General features: G+C 34.5%; 3 protein-coding genes across 4 annotated transcripts; 2 read left to right on the forward strand and 1 right to left on the reverse strand.

Moving 5' to 3' along the window:
- The first annotated feature begins 277 nt into the window (after positions 1-277).
- Positions 278-3451, forward strand: LOC132304100 (homeobox-leucine zipper protein HAT4-like). Its single transcript, XM_059801624.1, has 4 exons — positions 278-661; positions 1329-1639; positions 1749-1828; positions 2733-3451. Exons 1-4 carry the CDS (start codon positions 499-501, stop codon positions 3073-3075), a joined length of 897 nt encoding a protein of 298 aa, XP_059657607.1. The 5' UTR covers positions 278-498; the 3' UTR covers positions 3076-3451.
- A 5543-nt stretch (positions 3452-8994) lies between these two features.
- On the reverse strand, positions 8995-10440 carry LOC132305447 (uncharacterized). Its single transcript, XM_059803089.1, has one exon. The coding sequence runs from the start codon at positions 10438-10440 to the stop codon at positions 8995-8997; it is 1446 nt and encodes a 481-aa protein (XP_059659072.1).
- A 3556-nt stretch (positions 10441-13996) lies between these two features.
- On the forward strand, positions 13997-18041 carry LOC132304101 (pentatricopeptide repeat-containing protein At5g47360). 2 transcript variants are annotated; one of them, XR_009481505.1, is made up of 2 exons: positions 13997-16461; positions 17503-18041. XR_009481505.1 is itself a non-coding variant. In XM_059801625.1 (1 exon), the coding sequence occupies exon 1, from the start codon at positions 14462-14464 to the stop codon at positions 15887-15889; it is 1428 nt and encodes a 475-aa protein (XP_059657608.1). In that variant the 5' UTR covers positions 13997-14461; the 3' UTR covers positions 15890-16611. The 2 variants fall into 2 exon arrangements, 1 of the variants encoding a protein (XP_059657608.1); XM_059801625.1 differs by lacking the exon at positions 17503-18041 and having other exon boundaries at positions 13997-16611.

Genomic DNA, 18041 nt, shown 5'->3' on the forward strand with positions numbered 1-18041 from the left:
CCTATTTGACATTTGTATAAGAAAAAATACATTTATATGGTTATAAGTTATAACTAAATACACTAATTTCTATTTTAAATATAGACAAAATATCATAATGTTTTAAATGCAGTCTAAAGTCTATAGTCTACACATTTATGAAACTTTGCTAAAAGGACTAAAAATATATATAAATAAAAAAAATAACATTTGAAGGTGGCAAAAGCCATGATTGAGATAATTGGTACCTCTGACATAACATGTCATGATTGAACTGCACCATCCTCCTCCCCAACCCCCCACCCATTCTCTTCTTTTATATAACACTCCCCTCGTTCAGCATCCCCTCATAAACTCAAACCTTCAAACACTTTCTCTCTCTACTCTTCTCCTCACTTTCTCTCTCTAAAAACCACATCCCTATTCCCAGCACCCGTGTGCTTCCTCAACTATATATATATATATATATATATTTCAGTTACGCATAAGAACAAACACAAGGAAGCGTTTGAGAACACGATGGTTGGGAAAGAGGACTTGGGTTTGAATCTGAGCTTGAGCTTTCCGGAGAATCGGAGTTCACTGCAACTGAATCTGATGCCTTCTCTGGTTTCATCTTCTTCTCCTTCGCCTTTCGGTACTCTTCAGAAGAGCTCCTGGAACGAGACGTTCCCTTCCTCCGGTGAGCTTTTTGATCTGCAAGTTCTTGTCTTTTGCTTTGTTTCTGTGAACTTTCAGATCTGTTTTAGCTTCAGATCATTTTCTCTTTCAGAAAGAAGTGTTCTTTCTATTTTTTCCCTTTTTTTTTTTTTTTTTTTCTCTCTTTCAAAACCTTTTCGATTACTTCTTTTCTTATTTTCTGACAATTGTTCAGATTCGAAGATGCTCAAAATCTCTTTTCTTTATCTATATATAAAAAAATCCTATATATATATATATATTTATATGTATAATTGCTCAAACCAAACTTCATTAATGGCGGATTTGAGCTTTTTCTTAGCTATTGTTCAGATTCGAAGATGGTCAAAACCTCTCTCTTTCTATAAAAAAATCATATATATATATATATATATATAGGAGTATATATTTATATGTATAATTTCTCAAATTAAGCCTTGTTAATGGCGGATTTAAGCTTCTGTTTTTTCTCTGTTTCTATCTATAACACGTACTACTAAACTTTATCTTCTGAGTAATTAAAAACACTTTCATTTTCTAAAATCTCCAAGAGAATCTACAATTTCATTCCTTATTGATCAGATCTGGGACTTGATCATTCATAGTTTCATTTAAGATCAATACGAAGCTCCATGATGCGATTAAACTAAATCTGTTCGTTTTTTATGCAGATCGAAACTCGGAGACATGTAGAGTGGAGACGAGGTCGTTCCTGAAAGGAATCGACGTGAATCGATCGCCGTCGACGGTGGACTGCGAAGACGAGGCCGGCGTTTCGTCTCCGAACAGCACGATCTCGAGCGTGAGTGGGAAGAGGAGCGAGAGAGAGGCCAACGGAGACGAACACGAGCTCGAGAGATCGTGCTCTCGAGGAATCAGCGATGAAGAAGACGGCGACATGGGCCGGAAGAAGCTCCGGCTCTCCAAAGACCAGTCGGCGATTCTCGAAGAGAGCTTCAAAGAACACAACACACTCAATCCCGTGAGTATTATAGAAACAGTAGATAAAGAAAATGGTGGGGTGACCGTGTGAGGGGTGTTTTGGTCATTTTGCTGACGAGTTGTGGTTTTTCTTTTGGTTGGTTTTGCAGAAGCAAAAGATGGCTTTGGCTAAACGTCTCGGGCTCAGACCTCGTCAGGTGGAGGTGTGGTTTCAGAACAGGAGGGCTAGGTTAGATATTTTACTTATGATTCAAGGGCTTTTTTGAATTTAATTTAATTTATTGCAAAAAATTTTGATTGTTATTTGTGAATTTCTAAGAAGTAGAAAAAGCTTTTTATAATCATTTTTAGTGAATATTTGGCATTGCAATTTGAGAAACTATGAAGGGTTTTTAATAGAAAAACTCATGTTTATTCTAGTGTATTTGTATATCAACAGTGAATACAACACACTCTTACATTTACATTACAAGATAATATTTATGTAACGCATCTCTATCAAATTTATGTAACGCATCTCTATCAAAGATGTAACACTCATTTTAATGTTGCAGCATAATTGGATATAAAATTTAACACATATATGTAATTATTACGGGAATGAATCCTCTTTAAGAAAATTTATCTGTATTTTATCCTACAGAAAAAAGATTGACTGGTTTTTGAGTGAGAGAAGATTGTAGCAAGATAACTAAACATATTCATTAGTTAATTAGATTGTTGATGTGGCGCCTTAACAATCGTAGGATTAAATACTTGTACATATTTGGAGACAAATTTTCCTGAAGAGAATCCATCCCAATTATTACATTATCAATTTAAAATATTGTTACGTTAACTATTTAAATGCATATAATAAAAAAATGACTAAGAAAATACAGACACAATACTGATTCCTCCAAACATTACCACACGGTCTAACAAGAAGCACTTTCTAGGCCATCCGATAGAAAAGCAGTTTATTGGTAGAGCAATGCAAAGACACTTAATAAAAAGCTTTGCTGTTTTAAAATAACTATAATTAAACAAACCAAACAATACCTAAAGTTTGGTGCCATTTTTGGTGTGAATCATTCTTATACCCTTTTGGGTTTTATAGTATAATTGACGTGTGGCGCAAATGATATTTACAGGACCAAGTTGAAACAAACTGAGGTTGACTGTGAGTTCTTGAAGAGATGCTGTGAGAATCTGACGGAGGAGAACAGAAGGCTACAGAAGGAAGTGCAAGAGCTTAGGGCACTCAAACTCTCCCCACAGTTCTACATGCAAATGACCCCTCCCACCACCCTCACCATGTGCCCTTCATGTGAGCGTGTCGGGGTCCCACCATCATCGTCCGCCTCAGCCGCGACACCTGTCAACCCTCGACCCCACCCGTCTGGTCCGATCCACCATCGGCCCATTCCCATCAACCCGTGGGCCACCACCCCGATCGCTCACAGGCCGTTCGATGCCCTCCACCCTCGATCGTAATTATATGCACGATCAAGGGCATTATTGCCATCCAAAATATTTTGCTCATGGAATCTGTAAGTACGGAAATATGATAGTGAACCATGCTGTATCTATATGAGGTATTGAGATATGGTGGTTAGAATGTGATATGGTGGGTCTCAATATGTTTTGTTTCATTGACCCCTCTTCTTAGAGTGACTGTTTAGTTTAATCCTTAATGAGTACTAATTCTTCTCCTCCTCTTTCAAGAACTTTGGAAGGGTGGGAAGAGGTTTTCAAATGTAAAGTACTATTTGTCTAATTAATTATAGTCAGTTGAGGTGGTCTGCTAAATTATAATTATAAATTGATAATCTAGATCAATTGTGATTACAAAGGAATCTTTATCTTTGTATTCTTGTGTCATACATACTTAATGGGGTGTGATTTTGTGGGGACATTGTGTTACTGATTTAGGGTTTATTTAATTATCTAGTAATTTGTTTTTGTGATTGATGGTAGAAATTAGGGTCACAATGTCCCTCGAAATCTACCTTTCAATTTGTGTGGTTCCTTAATTTGAGATGACTTTTAGAAGCCTTTCTTGACTTTGGAGACATTTTGATAAAACTAGCGATTTGTTTCCTTGACTTTGGAGACTTTCCAACCATACTTCTACATTGTACTCAAGGCCCTTTTGAAATTCAACTTTAATGATTTTCAAATTTCCAACATTTTGAATATTGTGAATTAGTATCAATTCATTTGTTAAAAGTTTCATATTGTGATTGGTAGCATTAAACTTTGAAGTGTTCATTTTCTTTCCCAAAAAAAAAAAAAAAAAAAAAAAAATGAAAGAAGGTGAAGGATCTTCTTTGGTGGATTCCTCTCATTCCTGTTTATATAAAATCCGATTGAGAAGACGATTTATATCTGTCGGAAACCGTATTCATGCCATGTCAAAGATGGATGAAATTCATTTGAAAACCAAATGCAGAAAGGCATGGATTGCAGCTTCATTTACAGTCATTGAAGTGCTGATAAGCAGGACAGACATAGTAAACATAGTTTAAGGGTATTGCTAGGAAAGCTAATTGGAGTAGAAGACTTTTCTATTCCAACCATACAAAAATCAAAACCTGGTCAACCCACAACCACAAAATCTGAAAAAAAATAAAATAAAAATAAACATGTAATACAAAGAGAGCACATTTGAAGATAAAAAAAGTCACCTAAGCTTGGGGTCTAAAGGATAATGATTCAAGCCAATTCAGTTCAGATTCATGCACTGAAGGAGACAGTATCCAGGGGAGGACCGAGAACCAGTTTTGCCAGTAGACCTATAGGTGGACTCAATAACATCAGACTCTACTAACTGTTCCGAAATTGAATAGGAAACACAAAAAAGAGATCAAACAGGTGCACACAACAACAAAAACATACAGTTTTTTACTTAATTTATCCAAAATTAGAACTACGTTCAAAGGATCAAAACATCTGCAGATACAGAATATTCCGAATGAATAAATACCCTTACACTACGACAACATATTAAGTGCTAAAATTACCAAACACGCACACACAACAAAGAGAACAAACACACATACACAACAAGAACATACAGATTTTTACTTAGTTTACCCAAAATTAGGACTATGTTCAAGGGTTCAAAATATCAGCGAATATAGAGTATTCGGAATGAATAAATACCTTTGTAGTAGGGTAACATATTAAGTGTGAAAATTATCAAAATAGCCTCCAAAAAATTTGCTATCTATCAGGCTCCACACTACCTATCACTAATCACGATTTTAAGGTCCTAACCGGCAAAAACAACAGCTTTTCACCATATCTATGACTAGTTCCTCTCTGTTCTTCAATCACAGAGGTTTGTTGGCCTACTACAACCACTGGCATTACCCATATTGTCCTGAGAATTCCAAGTTTGAACCGGCCTTTTGGTTATCAAAGCCAAATGTGCAGATGATTTGAATTCAGGAATTAGACAATGATTGAGAAAATGATTTCCCCCTCCCCCCCCTAAATGAACTTCATTAAACCAAGAACACAGATACAACCAAAAGGAGGATCACCTCCAAACAGAACTGCAAGGAATGGAAAAATCATTTCCCAACAACTGCAAACTCAAAAAACGAAAGAAGGCAAAGGAACACCAAAACAAACAGCAACTAAAGAAGAGCATTCCCAACAGGTCTTGAAAATGTACTCCCAAACTATCAGAAACTTCCCAAATGATTGAGAAAATGATTTTGAATCTGTTAGGAAACATTTTTTACCATGTCAACTCTTTAAAACGAACCATATTCATGCCATATCACAGATGGTTGAAATTCTTTTGAAATCTAATGCCGAAATTCACAGATTGCTGCTTCACTACTTGGAGTAGCAAGTGTTTTCTAATCACCTGGTTTAGGAGAGAGTATAGAACAGTCCAGTCTCCCGGGTATTTACATGTCTTACCCGTCTAACGAGACCATTCATGAAAATTCTCAATTTGCCATGATAAGCATAATTATTTTTAAAAAAAAAACATGATTGTACGTGTATGATACTCTCAGAATATTCTATACTTTCTCCTAGTTACATGCATCTTTTAATAAACAAGTGGACTTTGTAACGGCCCAAATTTCTTGTCGCATGCTTCTAAGATCATACTGCAATTAATAGGCAAAATCTAGTAATATATGAAACTAACCCAAACCTAAATTAATGAAACCTTGAACACAAACCGAAATTTAAGAGTTCTTCATGATTCGTAAATGCAGTACAGGAGCTGAGAAGTTCGCAACCCCTATTTTTTAAGTCGCATCTAAAAGCTTTAACGTAAATATACTAAGCACCAAAGATGACTTGAACAAAAAAAGAGAGAAAATTTCTGCATTCGGACAGCAAAACTTCGAAGCAACTCTACCTGAAAATGTTAAATAATATGAGGAGCTCCATAGCCGGTAAAAATTATATAAATCATTGAACTAAGACAACAATAATTAGTAAAATATGGCACAGGAAAAAGACTAATTGGGAAAGTACGAGTCTAATTAGATTTTCTTTTTTAAAAATATCTTATAAAATTTAGTTAAAAATATAAAGATATGAATACAAATATATACTGTGTATAATACGTTCTATGGATTAAAAATTCACGACTAAAAATTTGACTACATATACACGCATTATTGATATATTTTTATGTATCAGAACCTTGTAAAGATATTTAAAAAATGTAATAAATAATAAAATAAATAAATAAATGTTAGAAATAATAAAATAAAATTTCATTTTATGCAAGTTGACACTATCACATCATAAATTTATCACAAATTAATAAAAAATTAAACTAATTAAATATTGTTATTCAATAACTATGACACCATAAATTCATCACAAATTAATAAAAAAATTATAATTCAAATAATAAACAATGTTTATCTAAAATAAATAAGATTTCTCTCTTTTTCCCATCTTTTCTTGATAACCTATATATATATATATATATATATATATTTTTAACATTAGATTAGAATATCACATAATACATTTATGCACATGCTTAACTCCTAAAAGTGCTCTAGACTTATTTTATTACTAAAAGGTCTATAAAATTTCAAAAATAAAATAAAAATCTATAAATATCTACCACTACAAAAAAAAAAATTAAAAGATCTTTAAGAAAAATAAAAAAAATATCTACAAAAATGTATAAGAATCTAATTAATTTTCACAAAGTGTGTGTATAAATATATTCCATTACTTAATTGAAGACCATGGTCTTAAAGACATTGAATTTTTAGTGAAAAATAAAAAAAATTATATTTGAGAATATATAGAATTAAATACAGTAATATGAAAGAGTAAAGAATATATAGCACAGTTACATGCATGGAACGATATATTAGAGGAAAGAAGTGTACACGCACAAGTAACACAATAACTCAGACAAATGAAAATTGCATGTTGTACAAGCACACGTAAATATTATCTCTGTCCCAAAAAAGATGTCGTGTTTGGGGAAAACCATATCCAGAATCAACAGGCTGCTGCTTACCTGGGGCAGCCTATTCCAACGGCCTCCACGCACGAACCTTTCACTGCACTTATTTTTCCTAGTCGCCTCCTTTATTCCTCAATAAGTCAATCGTCTCTCTAGCTGCCAAAACCCTCCCCCAAACATGTATCTATAAGTACATGTATGGTTATAGATACAGTGATTCGTCCACCTGCAAAACCACCTGACTTGAGGTGCTAAATTTCTCCTACCACTGCTGGAATCAATCTCCATGATCACCGGATTGCTGTGTTGATATTCAAATTCACAGACTACTGCTGTTGGGCTGGTTTATTGGTCTATAATGTTGCATCTCTCCCACTGGGCCTATTGGGCTGTTCTTGTATACTATTTTGTAGTTAGCATTGGGCTAACTACTGGGCTGTACTTGTACCTTTTCTCTATTGAATGTTAAAATTTAACTTTCAAAAAAAAAAAAAAATCCTTGTATAACTTTTCTTGATTTCCAAAATCTTCTTCTTTCCTTCCTTGAGTGACTATATATATATAAATGTATAAATAAAATATGCGAGTGTCTTGTACTAGTCAACTTTTATTGAAGCATAATTTAACTTGAGCTTTTGTGAATCATATCAAATTTAGATACGTACATGTATCTCTTTTTTTTGTGAAACAAAATTTTATCCAACAATGCAATTTCATTCTCAGGTAATGCATGTACAAGTTCTGGGCCTTGCAAAATATATATATATATATATATATATTTATACACACACTAGTGCTGTTGTCAAATATATATATATATATATATATATATATATATATATATATATATATATATATATATATATATATATATACTAGTGCTGGGCCTGCTAGCTAAATGCTGACCTCACCATTCACTTCATGTGAATGTTTTGGTAACATTTCATTGTCACACATGCTCTCTTCAAAGCACACACTACACAAATTCCAACAAGCTTGCACAAATTTTTTTTTTTTTTTGGATGTCCTAAAATAATTCCATTTTTTTTTTTTTTTTTCAAATAACATATTTCACAACTTTTTATATATATCTTTGAAGATTAAAATTTCAAACTTAAATATTCAAAACTTAAAAGAGCAAGTTACTACTTTTTAAGAAGAGAATGCATGTTCACGTGTAGCCTTAAAAATTTATACTCCCTAAATATAACCCCACCTTTAATGGAAATATAATTTTCTTATCCATCCATTGTAGGGTTGATTACGAAACGCGTTTTTGTTATATGCATATGGTAATTTGTTAGCCTCCACTGTAGGCCGTGGCCAATTTCGTTAGTGGAGGCAACCATGAAGGTAAGATATAGAGAGTCGAATATGATACCTTGCCCTCACTCACATCATATTTGTCGGACTCTAAATAAAATTTCAAATATTGAAATATCGAGTGAATAGTTGTACAAATTACACTGCGTCAACATCGATATTAAGAAGCTATTTGTATATTTTTTTTCTTAAAGGAGAATTTGGAAGATGAAATTGTCTTGAAAATCTAATATGGCTAAGCATTTATGCTTGGAGTTGTCCTAGAAAATCTATCATTTTTATTCTTTCACCATGTTCATGTAAAAAGAAGTAGAGAAGGAAGGGATATAGTAGTCATGAAATAAAATAGAGAAATAAGAAGGTGATCTAATAGAACGACAGATTATAGAGAGAATCTGTTTGATCTAATAGAAGAAATGCCAAAGCTCTATTTCCCAATCATGAAAAAATAAAACCTAATCAACAGCATACATAACCAAGATCATAAACACTTCTCCAGTGTGGTTGCTAATTAAAAGGAAAGCAAACCATGCAAATCTCCTCACATACTACAACCATGAAATCTAAAAAGAAACAGAAAAACATCTGATACAACATTGGAACACCTTTGAAGATCAACAAAGTCACCTCAGAGGATCTCTAGCAAGCTGCGTAGTCGATCTCTTGATTGAATCAATCCTCTGAAGCCTAATTTGATGTCTGAATTTGGCTATGAACTCATCGGCCTTCTTGTCAACGTCTGGTCCTCCATCACCAACATTGTTAGAAGCAACTTCTTCACTGTCCAAATCTCCTTCAAAGTCACCGGCTTCACTATCCGATTCTTCATCAGTTCCCACAACCACCTTGTCAAAAAGTCTTTTCTCTTCCATTCCATACTCTGAGAAAGTTGATTTTGAAACCACAGGGACACTTTCATGAAAAAACTCACCAGTTGCTTCGACTTCTTTTGATCGCTTCTCTGCCTTTGCATTCATGCCATCAACTGGCTCACCAGCTCTAATTGTTCGAACTGACCTAGCCATCAGTAAGCCATCATTTTGAGTTCTTGTCCTCGACTTTGAGCCTGAGCTTGCCCTGTTCAAATCCTTGGGCACACTTAAAACGCTTCGCTTCAGTTCCTTCTCAGAAGAGGCCTCATAGTTTTCAAGACCGGAATTTGACTTCATCAGTGGCGATTTATGGATATATAGTGGTGGTGGTGGAGTGGCTGGTGGAGTTGAAGACTTGTAATAAAGCTTGTTCTTCCTTGTCATATCTTCAACATTCTTGATTTGTGTTTCCATTGGCCATGAAGGCAAAGGAGTTACCTTCATTGCTGAAGATATTGATGGTGTTGGAGAATAAGATGTTTGGGGTCTAAAAGATCTTGATTCCTCCATTGAAGGAGGCAGAGAATACAGGGGAGGACCATCCAACTCTTCCTCAGTAGAAGTGCTTGAAGAAAGATTTGAACTCGGATTTAAACTAGACCTTCTAAGAGAACCAGTTTTGACACTAGACCTATTGGTGGACTCAATAACATCAGACTCTACTAACGGCGATTTCAAGTTCCTAACTGGCAAAAACAACGGCTTTTCGCCATATCTAGAGCTGGTTCCTCTCTGTTCTTCAAGAACAGAGCTTTGTTGAGCTACTACAACCACTGGCTCACCCTTGCAGTACTGAGAATTCCAAGTTTGAACCTTGTGGTCATTAAAATTATACTGGCCTTCAGTCTCATCATCAAAAACCGACGAAACCTGAAGACATCTAGACATAAAGGATTGTGCACTATCATATTTCGAGCTGTACTCTTTCTCTGTTTCGTCGGTTCTCTTACTGAATAGGCCATAAGAGATGGCAATACCTACAAAAGTAATCTGAAGGAGCTCCCAACTCCTGGTTTGAAGTGTTGTGCTGATAAATTCAGGAGTTTCTAAAGGGAACAGAGGAATTACAACTAGAAAAATTGTGAAAAATACAGCTTTGTAAATGAAATGAGTGAAAAACTTACTCTGGTTTGCATAGTCTGGTGGTAATTGTGAGCCTAGTCTTTGTATTTTCATGAGAGAGTCTGTATCTGCCATAGAAGAACAGAGAGAAGCTCTGCTTTGCTACTTGGTGATGTTGCAGAATCTGTAAGAAGATGAGAATATTATAGAGAGAAGACTTAGGAGCTAAGGAAAAGGAAAGAAAAGGAGAGGGTGATAGAGTTAAAGTTTTGGGAAGGAGTGAGCTGATTCCAACCAATGCTTTAGTTCCTTTTTAACCATTTGAATGAATTTACATTTACACTTTTAACAAATCAACTTTAGGCATAGGGTTCTCTCCATTAGTGTCTCTCTCCTAGCATCTCCAACTCATCATCCAACGGTAATAAACATTGTCGTCATTAGTTGTGCAACTACCCACTTAGTTATGCTTACGTGCTTAACTAAATCCTAATAAATAACGGTGTTGGATGATGGCTTGGAGATACTTGGAGATATAAACTAATGGAGGGCATCCAAGTCCGTTGGTAAGACGTAACTATTACAAAACTTAAAAGCTTATAGAAGTGAAATAAAAGGCTATTTATATTTGAGAGTTCAATTATCATTAATTATGAGGCTCATTATGTAGGTTTTCATAATTATCTTTTTGAAATTATTTACATATTTAAATCCTACATAGTCACAGTCATTCAATTACTCCTTTTTGTTAATTAGTCTTTCAATCTACCCAAAAGTACTAGTAGAGGTAAACTACTTGAATAAAACAATTTCATAGATTTCAGATATTTATTATGCTAAATTTCAGAAATATTGTGTCATCCACAAAATATATTTAGATAATTACAATCATATATAGATACATGTATGCATCAAAATGATTTGAGAAAACAAAATTTAACTTGGCTTTTGTGAGTCACAAACTCTGGTTTGGAGTCAAATTTAGAGAATGTAGGGATGGTTTGGAAGTGCATATGATTTGATGGGCAGCAAATAGGTTGTGTGGTGGTCAGGATTCTTCTTTTTGGACCTGTCTACGCTAGCTTTTGTTTGTTTTTGTAACTTTGGAGGGTATGCCTTTCTTCTCTGTTTCCCTCTTCACATTCTTGAGTACTTTGGGATGATGATGATATATATATATATATATATATATATATGATGTATATGATGTTATATAGGACCACTTAGTGACTCTCTGTTTTTTCTTTTTTGCTTTTGGTTAATTTTATTCTTACAATAATGGATATGCTAAAGTATTTGTGTTCAATGGTAGTAATTTTTAATTGGCCCACTGTGTGGGTCTCTGTCTCCCAACTGTTCGCGCTCACGGAATCTAAATCTATTTTGCTTACCATGTACTCCTCATTTGCATTTTTGCTTTATTCTAATCTTATTCTTCTAAGGAATGGCCATATGTGTGGTTGTGGTCTGAATTTTGTTCTCGATTTTGTGTCGATGTATTTTTTTTTATCCATCTTGTCTTACAGGATGTAGATCTGGGGTTTTAGTATCCAATATAAGAGTGCTTGGGTTTGTGTTGTTCCTCGACAAGGGGGTCGGAGTGCTTGGCTTCTACAATAGATATAAGCTATATGCCAAACAACGTAAATTTTTGTGTTTTGTATAGTATAAATTTATTTTTCTATCGTTTTCTTAACCGGATTTTTGGTTTCACAGTGTTTGTTGCAGAACGTTTGCACCAAGAAGAAGCAAGGAATCACTTTTATCTCATTACAAAATGTAGTTTTAAGTAACTCTTAATCTTCAACTTACTTGCTTAGCTCCTACTATGCTGCCTTATGTGCTCAATACATTTCAATGGTGGAGATAAGAGGAAGAGAGAATGAGTCTCTTGTTATATAATTGGGTAAGCAGAAGATTCAATTGTAATGTATAAAATGAAAAACACTAAATCAAATATGCTTGGCAAAAACAAAATTAAAATTCAATTGTGTTTGTAATTTACTACTAAATTTGTGACTCGTTCCTTCCAAATCAATCTATTATTGAAGGGATAACTAGATTATAAATAAAGAGTTAATAAGCCCCTCATCTTGTTCAAATTCCTTTAATCCAACACCAAATATATCTTTTCTTTTTTGCTTATGGAACATTTGAACAATTTTTGTACACAACCGACTTAGACTCTCTCTTTCTCAAGTTTGTAGCCGAAAGTACTTTGAAAAAGATCGTAATTGGTGGATCTGATTCTCTTGCTTCTTGATGTTTCCAACTTTCAGTGATAACAAAATAAGGACACTCCTTTTATTTAAAACTGTAAAAAATCAAAGTGTGTTTAATGTTTAGGATAACCTAGTAATAATTAATTTATGCTCAGTTTGATACGATGTGTTAGAAGTATATATGAGAGAAATATAATGTGTTGTATTGATATGAGATACATAATACAAGAGAGTATTGGAGGTATATATTGAAGAGGGTAGGTATGCAGTGTTGCCCAAATAAACCTAAAAATAGAAACTCTGGGTAAGTAAGGCGGTTGTGGTAAACTCTAATCCTAATATCATCTAACACGATGGAAAAAAAATTAAATAAAAGAGAAAGAAGAAGAGATGAACGAGACATTCCTATGGAATAGATTGTGTAGTTTCCCTCTTTTTATTTGGTGAGAAGAGGATGAAATAATGCTTTGCTTTGTTTGTTAGGCGAAAAAAAAAGAGAAAATGTTAGTTATAAAGAAAATTTTATAATTTAAAAACATTTATAATGCATTGTCTTTTTTTTTTTCGTGTCTTCCTTCCATCATCTTCTTTTATCATCTCTTTTTTCATTCTTTCTATCCAACGAATACACAGCTTGTTTCTTCCTTTTTATCTTTCCTTCACCCTCGTCATTCATTTCATATGAAGTACAGTGTAGCTAGTTTAGAAATAATTCTTGAAAGAAGAGCAACTAACCTCAAGAAAGATTTGTATAACCAAAGAAAGAAGTTATAAATTAATGAAAAAGAAATTTAAGTGGGACTACTAGTCTCTCTCTCAAGTTATTGTCCTTAACTCCTAGATGTACTCCACTTTTTTTTTTTGTAATAAATGGTATTAATGACCTTAATTCATTAATAAGAATGTGAAGTATTGTTGGTATTTATATTATTAAAATTTAAAAACAAGAAAAAAGATAGGGCAGGGGAAGGTAATGAAATTTATCAGAGTGCAAAAATAATTACGAATAGTCTGAATTTAGGTAAGAGGTGTGAGCTATTTGTTTTTAACTATTGAATTGACATATATACTTTAAATGATTTATTTAAAATTATTTCAATTCATTAATTAAATAAGAAGAGTTTATGTTATTATTTTTTAATAGCATTACTCAATTATTTATTTTTAAAAAAATGGTAGGCTCCATTAACAGAAACTATATTTTTTTAAAAAAAATATTTTTTCCAGGTAAAATAATTTTTTATATCTATTTTTTAATATTTGGCAATTAGATCCAAATTGAGTTCGAGTCATTGAATAGGGTGGTTGGGACATGTAAAATAATTTATAAAAATTAATAAAAATCTTTCTGTTAAATTTTAATATCTCTATTTATAATTATTTTAAGACAATTAAACACCAAAACATGAAAATAAATTTTTTAAAAATATTTTACATCAAACAAACAAAGGCAGCCTAAATCAAAATTAACTGCGCAAGTCAGTTAAGTCACAAGACCCAGCAAACCGACCGCAATCTGACCCACTTCTAGGAGGGACAGCCACCGCAATGGGTCTGGCCCTATTCTCAAAATAGGCAGACCCTACTCCTCACTCCATAATCGCTTCTGAAGAAGCAATATTAGCAACAATTTGATAATCATCTCCTTCAAGTCTCTTCGTCGTCAAGTCGGCGATTAGAATCATCTGAAGTTCTGAACTACGCCTTCATACCCACAGAGACATTCAATCAAGTAACACCGGTAATAAGGAACAAGAAGGAGTACCTGAGGTCGCTTGGATTCAATCTTGGAAGCTCTGCAATCTCTCTCCGATGTCCGCATAGTCAAAGGTAGTTTCATATTCATATTCTGGTTGACTTTTTCCAACAATTTTAGGGTTTAAGGTTTTGGGCAACCCATTTTCAGTAATACCGAAAATTTATCAGCAAAATCAATGGCCAGTTCTTCAATCCCTCGATTCCTCTCATCGGGGGTTCGATTAAAAAACCCTACTTTTTCACTTCCATTCACAACTCTTTCATCTGCAGAGAAATACTGGACCCACTTGCAGAAAAATGTTTCAAACCCAGAAAAGGCTCTAAACACAGTTGGGGCACCATTGGACATTTCATGTGTCAATGAGGTCTTACAGAGATGTGCTCCTAATCAACCTCTTCTGGGTCTTAGGTTCTTTGTTTGGGCTGGCCTGCAAGCTAACTATAGACACAGCTCATATATGTATGCAAAAGTGTGTAAATTATTCAGAATTAATCGAAATCGGCAAGTTTTTGATGATGTTATTGAAGCTTATAGGGTTGAGGGTTGTTTGGTAAGTGTTAAGACATTTAAGGTTCTTTTGAATTTGTGTAAGGAAGCTAAGCTTGCTGACGAGGGTTTGTGGGTATTGAGGAAAATGAAGGAATTTAATTGTCGGCCTGACACAACGGCATATAATGTTGTTATTAGATTGTTCTGTGAGAAGGGTAAAATGGATGTTGCAGCAGTGTTGATGAGGGAGATGGGTTTGATTGATCTTTATCCAGATATGATTACATATGTTGCAATGATTAAGGGATTTTGTGATGTGGGTAGGTTGGAAGATGCTTGTGGACTGTTTAAGGTTATGAGGAGGCATGGATGTTCACCCAATGTGGTAGCATATGCAACACTTGTTGATGGGCTTTGTAGGTTTTCAAAAGTGGAGAAGGCATTAGAGTTGTTGGAGGAGATGGAGAAAGAGGGTGGGGAGTGTAAACCAAATACTGTTACATATACGGCCGTGATTCAGAGGCTTTGTGAGGATGGTCGGTCAATGGAGGCACTGCAAGTTTTGGATCAAATGGTGGTTTGTGGATGCGCTCCAAATCGTGTCACTCTCAGTACTTTAATTAAGGGCCTTTGCACAGAGGGGTGCTTAGAGGAGACTTATAAGCTGATTGATAAAGTCGTTGCAGGAGGCAGTGTTTCTAATGGTGAGTGCTATAGTTCTCTTATGCTGTCACTTTTGCAGAATCAAAAATTGGATGAGGCAGAGAAGCTTTCTAGAAGAATGTTGGCCAGTGATGTGAAGCCTGATGGTTTGGCTTCTAGCACTCTGATAAGAAGGCTTTGTTTGGAGGGGCGGGTGTTAGATGGGTTTCGCTTTTATGATGAAATTGAAAAGTTGGGATACTTAACTTCGATTGATTCTGATATTTATTCCATTCTTTTAGCTGGACTTTGTCGGGAAAGTCATTTGGTGGAAGCTGCAACACTTGCAAGGTTGATGATTAAGAAGGGAATACAACCAAAAACTCCTTATGTGGACGATATAATTGAATATCTGAAGAATTCTGGAAATATGGAGCTAATGGCACATATTGCTAGGATGGGAAGGTCATGATGAACAAAAGACCACGTTCAACAAGACCCTAAGATCCTTCTTTTGTAATTTAACAGCTTGCAATAAAGGGGATCGTGGTACAAACATTTTTCACAGGGAATATCCTGCATACTTGAATATGATGTCGGGAAGTTTCAAATTAGACTATTGTAAATCCGGGAAATTGTTCCATCATTTCCCTCGGAGTTGTTGCATAGACAAGCAAACAAACAAGTTTAGACATTATTTCCTACTGGTTTTGGTATAATTGATATCAAGTAGTGGAGTGTCCTGAATCAAGTATGCAGAAATAAATAATTGATTGAACCGTTTCTGGGATGATTAATGCTATGCAAGTCTAGAGGTTGGGAGAAGAAAGCAATGGCTTTTTCTGTATCATTTGTAGAATTAGAGTTGGCATTAATAAATGGTAGAAACAAAGAGGATCATCTAACTAAAACATCATGCTTCTTCAGTATCAGCAAGCTTGTGTTGGCCCAACCTTGCATCCCTCCTCTGAATGCTGTTAGAAGCTCAATGTTTGGGTTGATGCAAAATTAAAACATCTCTGCGACAAATGACATTATGAGATGGTAAATGACTGTTCATTTTACACCTTTTGCTTCTCTGAGCTCTTGTTAGCTATAGAAGCTGAATTTCAGCCTTATAAAATAGGCTTTTTTTTTTTTTTTTTTTTTTAATGTAAAAGCAGTTCATAATCTACTTTCACAGGTTTCATTGTATGTCAGATTTGTAAGCATCCTCGTAAAGCTTTCCTGTTGTGCCGTGATGCTGTTGCTATCTAGGTTTTGGAAATTGTTTATTTTTGTTTATTCAATTTTCTTTTCAGGTCAACAATAAGTCCTTTATTTTAAAATGCAGTAGAGCATGTTCTCCATTTTAAAATTTGATCTATGTCGTTAAGAGCTTGACTTTGTAGTGATGGTATGGCATAATTTTAGACCATGGTTTTGGACGGTTCAAAGAGTAATTTATTCTAATCTGCAGCAATCTCTGTCTATATATATTTATACATATCTATCTGTTTTGTGTGTAAGGTTATTGAATTGTAGTCGAGACGATGCAACTTGGACTTTTGTTATAAAGGTGTTTGAAGTAGTACATAAATACATATTGAACTGTGAAAGTGATGTTCGTGGCATCTAATATTGTGCCTTTGCCAGTGTTTAGACTTTTAAATAAATTGTTAAAATGGGGGTGGTCTTGTTACATATAGTTAACTTGATGGATGAAAGGGACGCTGATAAACTCGACATGCTTGGCAGAGACAGATTGTTGCTTTAATAGACTGTAGCTTTACCAGGCTTCTGTTGTAAAACATTCTGATAATATGAACTACTCTACTATTTTTGTGCACCATATTTGCTTGTAACACCAGCTATCACAAAAGAGCTTGCATATCTAAAAAAGAATATAAGCCTGAATCATGAAATTACTTCTATTGAAGTAAAAATCAATTCATGTCCTGTACAACTCAACATTCCCAGGTTTTCAATTTATAACTCCCTTCTGACTAGCGATATTCAAGGGAATGATTTACTATCATTTTCATCCCCACAAAGTGTGTAAAGAGATTAGATTTTTCTGTTATGAACTAGTGTTTTTTTTTACAGCTCTACTTTTACAGTTTCCTTGGCCGAGCCATAGACATGTTTTACTGCTGATTATGATATTCAATCATTAGCATATTGAGGACTGCATAATGTCAAAGGATGTTGAGGCTGAAATTCGCGCAGTCCGATACGATACCGTTTTCCTGCAAGGAAGAGAGGAGAAGATCGATGAACCTTGACGGCACCGGTGTGGTGCCTGCCAAGAGCTCTCCGACGATGAAATTAGTCACGGAGGTCTAAAAAGAAGGCAGGGATTAATAATAGTTTTTACGTCGTACATTCTTTAATGGCTTGATGCCCTATTTATGGCTGTCGATTGGAATCAAAATCGTTCCGCTGATATCGATGGTTGACCTTATCTTCAGCTTGTGCGAAATCATGGGAGATTTATTACCATATTTGTCGGGATATGATTTAATCCTTTTGACCTCCTCTAGTTATAGTAGGATTATTCTTACTTGTTGAACCACGTCAGATTTGATTTCATTATCCTTGATAATGAAATTTAATCAATCTTATCGAGAGTAGGGTAGGTTTAT

Source organism: Cornus florida, unplaced genomic scaffold, assembly GCF_030987335.1.
Source record: "Cornus florida cultivar Cherokee Brave unplaced genomic scaffold, ASM3098733v1 CherokeeBrave_3.0.0_Hap2_Chr04, whole genome shotgun sequence".
NCBI classification, from domain to species: Eukaryota; Viridiplantae; Streptophyta; class Magnoliopsida; order Cornales; family Cornaceae; genus Cornus; species Cornus florida.

What these genes read in the sequence shown, in the direction of transcription:
- LOC132304100 (XM_059801624.1), top strand. Translation starts at nt 499, where the DNA reads ATGGTTGGGAAAGAGGACTTGGGTTTGAATCTGAGCTTGAGCTTTCCG. An exon ending in AACACAACACACTCAATCCC is followed by an intron (nt 1,640 to 1,748) that starts GTGAGTATTATA and finishes TTGGTTTTGCAG; the next exon opens with AAGCAAAAGATGGCTTTGGC. An exon ending in TTTCAGAACAGGAGGGCTAG is followed by an intron (nt 1,829 to 2,732) that starts GTTAGATATTTT and finishes TGATATTTACAG; the next exon opens with GACCAAGTTGAAACAAACTG.
- LOC132304101 (XM_059801625.1), top strand. Translation starts at nt 14,462, where the DNA reads ATGGCCAGTTCTTCAATCCCTCGATTCCTCTCATCGGGGGTTCGATTA.
- LOC132305447 (XM_059803089.1), bottom strand. Translation starts at nt 10,440, where the DNA reads ATGGCAGATACAGACTCTCTCATGAAAATACAAAGACTAGGCTCACAA.